The 11,409-nt window shown below is 31.1% G+C and overlaps 1 protein-coding gene across 1 annotated transcript in view; it reads left to right on the forward strand.

Moving 5' to 3' along the window:
* The window catches only part of LOC149419678 (uncharacterized), a 32,736-nt gene extending 22,561 nt beyond the window's left edge, over positions 1 to 10,175 (forward strand). The window contains exons 2-4 of the mRNA XM_089636983.1: positions 6,075 to 6,654; positions 8,249 to 8,388; positions 9,231 to 10,175. Coding sequence (XP_089493109.1) covers positions 6,075 to 6,654; positions 8,249 to 8,388; positions 9,231 to 9,262 — 752 coding nt within the window. The 3' untranslated portion in view covers positions 9,263 to 10,175. The remainder of the gene's footprint in view (positions 1 to 6,074; positions 6,655 to 8,248; positions 8,389 to 9,230) is intronic.
* The last annotated feature ends 1,234 nt before the right edge of the window (positions 10,176 to 11,409 follow it).

Raw genomic sequence — 11,409 nt, forward strand, 5'->3', positions numbered from 1 at the left:
ACGATCGCGCTTCGCCTGTGGATTGAGTTTTTTCAAAATAAAGTGTCTTTCCGGCATTATCTGCCATAAAAAAAAAAACATACATTCAGTTACTAATCAAGAGAATAAACAAACTTATGGTTCTCTCAATCACAAGGAAACCAACAACAAATATTAGTGAAAAAGTGAATACATCACATAAGTGAAACTTTGTGCTTAATTCTATTTCTAAAGAATATCACCTTTCGCCATTATCTGCATTTAAAAATATACATTCAGTGACAAAACAGAGTGATTGTTCAATCTTATAATTCTACAAAAAACAATTTAACTCATATCAGTGAAGTACCTAGTGGACTTACCATTTCAGTTGAACACATAATTCAAAAAAGAGTGCTCAAATCGATAAAATAATAAAAATATCAAACATTTAAATTTCGAAGCGTATCAAGGCGTCATTGTTTTCGTCAACACGCAAAGTACCTGTATACTTATTTCCAGGCTGACCGATAAGTTAGCCATATTGCCTACTTGCCAGTTGACAGGCGCAAAATTTCTCAATCTTAGTGTGATTACAGTGCATTACTCCACAAGCTATTGGAATTATTTAATTGTGTCATTACAAACATCATGTCAGCAACAAGATCCGCCATTGAACTTCAAAAAATCATGGACTCGCTCACCGAATACATTGATCGTAAACTGGGTGAGTTGAAATCACAATTGTTTACAAAATTAGAGACGGAATTAACCGATCTAAAAAAATCAACTCAATTTGTGAGCGATAGATATGATGACATAAATGAAAAATTAAATAAAATTCTCGACCTTCCGAAACAACACCAAAAAATAATGGAAGATTTGGAAAACAAAGAAAAAAGAATAGTTGCACTTGAAACGAAAATATCTGAATCTGAACAAAGGGAATTAAAAACTTGTGTAGAAGTCAACGGATTCAGAGTATCGCCGAACGAACCACCACAAGAAATAGCCAACAGAATTAGCTCAGCCTTTGGAATTAATTTAGAAACAGTGGACCAATACAAATATATAAAACCTACTGAAATAAAACCACCACGTCTAATATTTACCTTCAAAGATGACACAAAAAAATAACAATGATGAATGCCAGAAAAAATAACAATGTCTCCCTTCTTTTAGCAGATGTCAATAAAAAGGTTTACGTAAATGAAGCCCTGACGCCATACTACAAAAATCTTCCATGGAACACTAAAATAAGGGCAAAAGAAAAAAAAATCAAATTCATTTGGTTTAAAAATGGAAAATTACTGGCACGAAAATCCGAAGACTCTCCAATATTTGAAATAAAAAATCATTACGACCTCGAAAATAAAATCATGTAAACAAACAATAAATTCAATAACCATCTATAATATATTGAACACTTATACCAAAAATGGATCCATTAACTGAGATTGAATTCGATTACCCTTCTCCCGAAATCATCACAACTTCAACAATACGAGAAATTAATGACTAGATACAAAACAAAAAAAACAAAAACATTAAAAATACTAATAAAAATACACCAGAATATTAGAAGCATCAACAAAAATTTCGTAGAGTTGACAGTGATGCTAGAGCAACTTGGTGAGGAAATCGACATTATCATACTCACAGAATATCGTATAAAAAAAGAAACATATTCACCAAAACATCTGGACAAATATAAGGTATATAACTCCACGCAACATAAAAGTCAGAATGACGGAGTGATAATTTATCTTAAAAATGAGATCCAAGGAATTGTAAAGGAAATTCAACTCAGAGACGCAAACTGTCTACTGATAAACATTAATAATGACATCTCAATATTCGGGATATACAGATCACCGTCAAAAAGAGACATATCTCCCTTTCTTAATTCCCTGGATGATGAGCTAACCCTACTACGAGATGTTCGGAACGTGTACTCAATTGGGGACATTAATATTAATCTACTAAATACAGGACAGAAACACCCGCAGTGTTATGACTACCAACTACTTTTGCTGCATCATGGACTGATCAGTGCAGTTAATGTACCAACAAGATTAGGATATAACGAAAACGCTCAAACTGTATCTGCCTCCTGTATTGACCACATCATGGTAAAAACAAATAAACCATACTGTACCGCCGTTCACCATTCCAATATTACTGACCACTTTACACTACTACTCACCATTCAACTTCAAAATACACAAACATATATTAAAAACACACTTGTTAAAAAAAGAATTAATGTTAACAAATTAAAGGATTTACTAAAATCGGAAGATTGGGGAGAATTACTTAAAATTAAAGATTTTCAAGATTGCTGGCACTCGTTTACAAACATTGTTCAAACAAATATTCATAAATGTTCAGAATCATTCACAACACAGACTTCACACAAACGTAAAATAAAAAAACCTTGGATTACTCAAGGACTTCTAAAAAATATAAGAATTAGAGACAAATTACACTTGAAAACTAAAAAAAACCCACTTTATCTTCCATTACTAAATCTTTATAAACATTATAGAAATATGTGTTCCAAACTTCTGAAATATGCCAGAGGTAACTTTTATAAAAGTCAAATTCAAGACTGTAATAACGACCCTAAACTTGTCTGGAAAATTATTAGGGAGATGACATATACTAACAACAATAAAAACAGTGATATTTTCGAACTGGATACACCAAATCAAAAATTAAATATGAAAGAACATCCAAGGGAAATAGTCCAATTTGTAAATGAATATTTCTCCAATGTCGGTTCTAATTTAGCTAAAAAAATCGTTAAACCTCTTTGTACTGCTAATGAGAATAACAACGCACTAACTAATAATATCACCTTTAAATTAAATACAGTTACGGCAGATGACATTAAAATAATTATAGATTCATTGAAACCAACACTCACTTCCGGATCAGATGGCATTTTAATGAGAATAATTAAATCAACTAGAGATGAACTAATCCAACCACTTCTCCACCTTGTGAACAGATGTATCAAGGATGGTATCTTTCCTGCATCGCTTAAATTGGGTTCTGTTATACCAATCTTTAAAGCCGGAAATAAAGCGGATATAAGTAACTATAGACCGATAACAATATTGAATAATCTTTCAAAAATAGTAGAGAAAGTTATTAAGAAACAGTTCACTCAATATCTTGAAAAAAACCGCATACTGTCTGAAAATCAATACGGCTTTAGAAAAAATATGGGAACTTCCGATGCCATCGCTTCTTTTTTAAAAAGTATAAAACATTGTCTCGTTAATGGTAATAAGTGTATCGGAATATTTTTAGATCTATGTAAAGCTTTTGATACAATTGATCATACATATCTTCTAGAAAAACTCAAAAAGATTGGAATCGTAGGTCGTGAACTGAATCTCATTCAAAGCTATATGTCAAAAAGGTCACAACTAGTCAGGATTAAAAATGAATCAAGTCAACCAATACCAATTCAATACGGAGTTCCACAAGGCAGTGTCTTAGGGCCGATTTTATTCCTGATATATATAAATGATCTATGTAATCTAAACTGTCACGGCTCAGTAATTAGTTTCGCAGACGACACAGTTCTTCTCTTCCATGGAAAGTCGTGGGAGACTGTATTCGTAAAAGCTGAAGAAGGGATGAATCAGGTAAAACAATGGCTTGATACAAATTCACTAACATTAAATGATACAAAAACTTAATATATTAAATTCAAAATTTACAACAAACAGACAGATAAAGTCAATTCAAACCTAAACATAAAAATTCATAAAAATTGTTTAACCGCGAACCATGAAATTCCTTGCAACTGCCCAAAATTGATTGAAATTCAAACAATAAAATACCTTGGGATAATTATTGATCAAAACTTAAATTGGAACTCCCAAATAGAAAATGTGAGCAACAAATTAAAAAAATAACCTATTTCTTCAAAACAATAAGAAACATTTTAGATAAAGAACAATTAATTCAAATCTACTACGCATTAGCCCAATCTCAACTACAATATGGTCTTATCGGATGGGGAAGTTCATGCGATTCCACTATAAAACCAGTCCTCATAACACAAAAGGCAATTCTAAAAATTATATTTAGGATCCCCATCAGAACTCCTACCGACTATGTTTTTAAACCCCTGAATGTAATGACACCAAAACAATTATACGCAAAAGATATACTAATTTACGCATTCAAAAACCAGGACAACTTTACACAGACAAACTCAGACAGACTCACAAGATCCACATTACAACACATGTTACACCAACCTACAACTAAAACAACTTTTGGACAAAGAAATATGCAGTATTATTCTATAAAATTATTTAATGTCCTCCCTTTTGAAATAAAAAACATTAAAAAAATAACTGACTTCAAAAGAAACATTAAGAAATGGATTATGGATATGGGAAGGAAAAATATAGATATAATTTTGCAACCCAACAACGACTAAAGCTTGTATTATGTTTTATTTTTTATCTAAATATTGTTTTTTAATTTTCTATGTAGTATTTTAACATATGTACTTATACTATTTCAAACATATAACCATGTACAATGTGACCTTAGAACGGGGTACCCCAGTAAGGACACATTATCTTATATAAAAAATTGTTAAATATAAAAAAAAATAATAATAAAAAAAAAATAAAAAAAGATCATGGCATCCCCAATTGGGGTGTTTTGTGAGACTGAAGGTTGTGAGGAGGAGAAGGAGACGAGGAAGAGGAATGTGGGGGAGTACCTGGTTATTCAGGTCTGATCACCAAACACGGCTAAAGCCATTTCAAGGAACGTGTCAATTCTGAATGGTGGTCTTACACCAAGGCTATACTGAAATTCTCTCAAACTATTTCATTATTAAATTGTAACGCAAATTCATCTAATAAACTTTTCTTGTGCACACAGGCATTTGAATTAATTTGGTAATATTGAAAGAGATGTAAACCTTGTTAATGTTTTATTATAAATTATAATGTGACCATCACCAATCAGCAATTTATACTTTGTTTCTTTTTAAAAAAATACTGAAGGAATAACTTACAAATTATAATGGATATTATGAATAAATTAACCCTCATATTTATTTTGGAATTTTTTTAAAATTTTGTCTTTATTATTTGTTCTGGTTCCAAAAATTATGTTATTCCATTTAAAAGGTTTTGTACATAATCTAATTATAAACTTTTCAGAAAAGCACTTTGTGGTTTATTGCCATTCTGAATTTTTAAGATATTTATGCTCTTCTTTGATTGAATATTTAGGAATTTACACTAACCAGGCAAATTGACTGGCGTTTCTGGAAAAGTTAATAAAATAAAATTTTCACAAATACATTAATTTACTATGAAGTACGTATTTTTTATAGTTTATAATTTTTTATTAAAGGGCATTTGCTCATGTAAAGAATTACATAAAAAATCAGTTTTATTTTATCCCTTGCTGTAATAAATTACAGATACCCAAAATGAGCATACCATCCAAATAACATCTACGTCGACCTAACGAAATAAGATTTTTCTGGCTTTATTTTAATTTACAATAATTTTGACTGAATAAGTTAGTAAGTTTGTTAAATTATATAATTGATGTAATAATATATGAATGACAGTGTACGAAATAATGCATTCTGTGGTTGGTTTTTGAAGCGTTAATTTGACCAATTTTATTGAAAATCGACAATTTTATTGAATAACTTGGGACAGTTAGTGAAATATATCAAATCAATGAAGTAACTCCATTAATTCATAACGTAAAACCTACCTATCCAAACAGAATGCATTTATTTTAATGTTCATCGTTATCATTTCAATAAACGGATTTCAAACAAAATTAAATGTGTAAATTAAACCCATATGTAAATGCATTTCAAACATTTCCAAACAAAATCCCTAAGCTTTGCAAATGACATAATTGAGTAAATAGCAATATGCTGTTAACCATGGTTTTAGGTATTTATTAATATCACATTCAAATAATGTATCTTTGGTATAAAAACCTAACTGCATTGCGTATATAGTGCATATTTTTTTCTCTGATAGAATAAAAACCTTTGTAATGTATTGATATTTAAATTTTCTAAAAGTTCATTTTTATATTTGCAGTTATCCTGGCGTACCACTTTTCATCGTCAGTCCAGTCAGTACTCAGGGAGAGGAGACAATCAGATTCCGACTCCGATGTCACGTTCCCTGATGACGACATCTTAAATAGTGCAATCGAAATAGAAGACAGATACGCATCTCAGAATAGACCCGGTGGAAATCAATTAGAAGGAAACAGTCAGCAAGGAGGCAATTGGCAAGGAAACAACAATGGGCGACGACCACAAGGAGGAAATATTTGGAATGGAAACAGTCAGCAACAAGGAAATAACCGGCCTGGACATAATCAACAAGGAGGAAATTGGCAAGGAAACAACAATGGGCGACAACCACAACAAGGAGGAAATAATTGGAATGGGAACAATCAGCAACAAGGAGGCAACTGGCCTGGGAATAATCAACAAGGAGGTTGGAATGGAAACAATCAACAAGGAAACTGGCCTGGAAACAATCAGCAAAGTGGCAATCAGCAACAAGGAAACTTGAATGGAAACAACCAAGAAAATTGGAATGGGAATAATCAACAAGGAGGAAATACAAATGACAATAGCCAGCAACAAAGCAATGGCACTGGAACTAAGTAAGTAAAAACTGTTTTATTTCAGATGCTTTAAACGGGCTGTTTTACAGAATTTGAACAATTCATCAAATTTCATAGTTGATTTACAGTTCTGTTATTATTTTATTTAATTTTAAACTGAACGTATCCACATTTCTTATAATTTCTAAATTATAAACAATTAATTTATTCATGGGTGAATGTCATTTCCCCAGTGCGATTTTTTTTTAGAAGTCCTTAGAGTTTTTAACTTTTAAATGGTGGTTTTCAAAAAAGTTATATTAAGACTGTACTTGCCTTATCTTTAATGTGAAAGAAGCGTTTCAAAGGATTTTATTTAAAAAATTACAATTTGGTTCAAATAGAAAATGTTTGAGAATTATGTGTATCTATGATTTACCTACAAGTTTAATCTTTTTTTTATTTTTATTTTTTATTTTCATTTTATTTTTTTTAAATTTTATTAAACGAAAAACAAAATTTCCCAGGTTACGCATAACCTGACAATATTTGAAAATCTCCTACTACCACCACAGTAAGCTGAAAATGTTGCTTGTGTTGTGATGGAGGACTTAGCCAGCCGAGGAATTGAACACACTACGCCAGGGTGGGACCCAAACGCGATGTCAACTCGGCCACCGACCGGTTATCTTTGAAGGATAATTCTGTTTATTTCTATAAAGCACAAAAAAACTCTTTAAAGTCAGCTCTGAAGTAAGCGAAAATTCTCTCCTGATTTTTTTTTGAATCGCAATGTCAAATTAATCATGAGTTTGTTTATTGAGATGTAAAAACAAAAGAAAAGTACTTAGTAGGAAGAGAACAAAGTAAATACTTAATAGGTGCAGTCTGTTTTTTTTTACCTTAAACTGTTTTAGAATTTAACGTAAGATGCTAATTCCAATGGGCAATCATTATTATTAAATATATTTAAATATATCTAGAGTCTCAACTGCTCCCAATCGTCTGGAGCCAGTTAGACTATGGTACACCCAATTGGGATATGTTGTGAGGCTGAAGATAGAGGGGAGGGGAAGAAGATGGCGAAGAAGAAGGTGGGGAAGTACCTGGCTATTCAGATATGGTCACCAAACACGGCTTAATCATTTCAACATATGTTTATTAGTAAGGCTCATTGACTGTATATGCGTATGTGGTTTATAGTTTTGTCCTTCTCGGAATTAGTTTTTTCATTGGGACTACTATACTCAATACGATGTAATTTATTTTTATGTTATATCTACAGGATTGTAATTTAAATATTAAAAAATACGGATTGCAACCTTCATTGGACAGGCATCGCCGTCGGTTGAAATTTGTATCCTTGTTCTATCGGTATATTCATAGAAAATGCACCGACGAATTAGCATCATTGATCTCTTCAGCACAGATGTACAAACAGAAATCACGCCAAAGGCAAGCCCCTGACATTTTGACTTTACTCAAATGATAACAAGTTATTCTCTTCAAGACCCTTGACCATTCCTTCTTCTTTTGAAAAAGACCTCCCACACAGATTTTCCGAAGACGGTAGCCCCTGTAAAAGTGTCATGCAAACAATAATCATCATTATAACCTTCAATGTTAAAAACGTTATATTTGTTTTTATTTTCAGTACCACCCCAGCCCCCATTCCTGACCCAGCGTGTATGCGAACTTGTCTGGTAACACAGGAATACAACCCTGTTTGCGGGACCAATAGGCAGACCTACCCCAACACTAGTCAGCTTACCTGTGCAGGACGATGTGGTATAGGTAAGCAACCCTTAAAGTTTATAACTTTGTATTCTTATTGATTGGTAGATACATAATTGTTTTACTTCCCAAGTAAAAACTAACGACCTTTAAAAAATATGTATTATTTAGCTTCGGGATTTTTTGTTACTAAAAGTAGTTAAATTAGTAGTAAAAGGAATATATATTCACGGTTCAACACATCTTTTAAAACAAAAAAAACGAATATATTTTTTTTTGTAAGCTCACAATCTAAATCATTTTTTGAATTGCCTGACATATTTTAATATTTTTTATATTACGTTTGTAAACATACAAGAGGTAGGAAACGCAAAATAGCATAATACCCAAAAAATAAATCACAATAATACTTTATCACAATAAAACTTAAGAACCTACTTTCACGTATTTTCCTATTAAGTATCAAGAAACATACTCATTCGCCTACCTACTAGGTAACACAAGCTTTAGCCCAATCTACATTTTTCACTCTGATAATGGACAGTATAACAAAAGACATGGGCTAAAGAAGGAGAAAGGAAAACACAGCACAATAACCTAAAAATTAATCACGATGAAATAAAAATTGTACTGTTTATTTTGTATGATGCAAATTAAATAAAACAAATATAATACTAAGTTGCAGAAAAAAATGGCAGAGATGATATAAGAATAACAAAATTTTACGATTCTATATATGTCTCGAGTTCAAATTTTAACCCATTTATAAATAATAATCAAAAGATTCTCGTGTTTGTTTTTGGTAGTGCGTTGCAATGACTAAAGAAAATTGGTTCGTTGAACCGTAAACTACGTTAAGTAACGTTAAACCATTAATTATTGATGTTTTTATATGATTTCAGCCGTTCAAGTTCTGCGTGTGGGACGCTGTTAGCGTGAAGAAGATGCTCTTGGAAAAGCGACACGAAATGTGATAACTTATTTTAATATAAGCAATGACGTTACAATATATCTTGACTTCTTATTGTCTCATAATATCAAGATAAAATGTGGCAAGTGAGAAACACCATTAAGTTCCCAGTAAATTCATTTTTTCAGGCGTTTTTTTATTTTGTTATTTTTTTTTTAAAGAAAGACAAACATTCCTGGGTTACGAATAACCTGACAATATTTGAAAATATCCTACTACCACCACACTAAGCGGAAAATGTGAAAACGTTGGCCATGTATTACATAGATAACCATTTAAAAATACAAATGTTTATTAAGGGAATAAATAGTGAATAAACTATGGGTCAATTGAAATTGGAATGTCACTACGGAAAAATTGAATCAAATACTACCTCGAAGTCGACTAGAGTACCTGACGTATTTTGAGGTGTCAAGTATTTAGTCAGTGCCGTGCTATAATAGAGCAACGACAGTTTGCAAACGGTGGAGTTTCTTATTGATACTCGTTGTTGCTGCTGATTTGTATTTTGTTTTACCGCAAGCATTTAAATAAACAGAATGACTATTTTGAATAGTGAGGTTTAGTTAGCGACAGCACTGACCAGACCTCTACTCTAGTCGGCCTCGCATTTTCTTCATGACGCATACAATTTTCGGACGAAAAACCACTGCATCATTTAAAATAATCAAAAAACAATTATTTTGCGTGTATTTACAAATAATACGTTATTTGTTGGCTTTAACTAGTTGGTCGAGTAATTAAAACACTTTCTTATCACACATGAAGGCATTTTGGCACTATTCAAAAAATCGTATCACACGACCGCGACGCATGACTGTTTAATACTAAGACTATGTACAACAACGAAAGTAATAAATTTGAGATTTTTACAGCGCGTCCATATATTTATTTTGTTATGTTATTGGTTAAAGGTATTTTGTATAAAATGTTCTAATAATATTGTCAATTTATTTTGGTAGGAAAATGATTTTGTAATTTTCCCATTAAAATGTTTTATTAACGTTGGGAAAATGTTAGATTATAATAAATTTATTTAGGATTATTCACCGTATTTTATTTTGTTTGTTTTTTAATGTAATCAAATTCTTTCAAGGTATTTTAGCGGGAAGGTTAGAAATAGAAATTTAACGAAAAATATGAAAGAAAAACAAAAAATATTTTTACTTTAAAAATCATTTTATTAATATTAACAATATTTGTTTTTAGATATGTTCATTTCCATAATATTATAATTTTAAAATTAAACTTCTGATGAAATATTTTGGCAGTTCAGTGGGTTTTATAAGGAAGGATAAACAAAAACAAACAACAAAAAAAGTGAATTTGATTATTCGTAGAGTGCTCTTTTGAAATATGATAACATAATTTATAATTTTAAGAATACACAAAGAATGAATGTGAATGATGAAGTGAAAAATAATTAGTCAAAGAGCTTCATTTTATTGTTTTCTTGTTTTTGGAAATTCAGTTTACTAATACTTTTTTTAATTATTTTTATTTCTTGCTAGAGCAATAACGATGGGTTACAAAACTTATTGTAGTGCTTGAAGAACTTACAATACATGGATGGGAGTTAATAGGTATAATTTTACATTGGTATTTTGGTATAAAAATTATAAATTTCACATACGACACAGTACAAGAATAGAAAAATATCATAATTATAAGTGTTACATACAAAAGTGCACAAATAGAAAAAAGGGAGTTTAAGTATAACAAGCAAAAAAGGAAACAGACAGAGATATACACATAAGCATAAAGCCGAGGTAGGAATTTAAAGAAGGTACTTGCCCACTAATACATTGGTAAAAATATATCATGCTCGATTACAAATACAGGGGATAGAAAAGAAGAGAGAAAGAAACACAACAAAGAACAACACAAGTATTACCAATTTTCGTATTAATTTGTTTTTAAAAAATATTCTTTTAAAGCCTTACTTTGAATTTTTGGATTATGATGGCTGTTTTTATACACATCTGGAAAAGAGTTATAGAGTGTTTAGGCAATAAAGTTAAGAGATTTTATTCCATATTTTGTAGTGTGTTGTAGAGGAATGTGGATTTTATTGTCATCTGAGTATTGTCGTTGTGGATATCTAGATTGTA

This window comes from Hesperophylax consimilis, chromosome 11 (genome assembly GCF_061612785.1).
Source record: "Hesperophylax consimilis isolate HC1 chromosome 11, BYU_Hcon_1.0, whole genome shotgun sequence".
Classification (NCBI taxonomy): domain Eukaryota; kingdom Metazoa; phylum Arthropoda; class Insecta; order Trichoptera; family Limnephilidae; genus Hesperophylax; species Hesperophylax consimilis.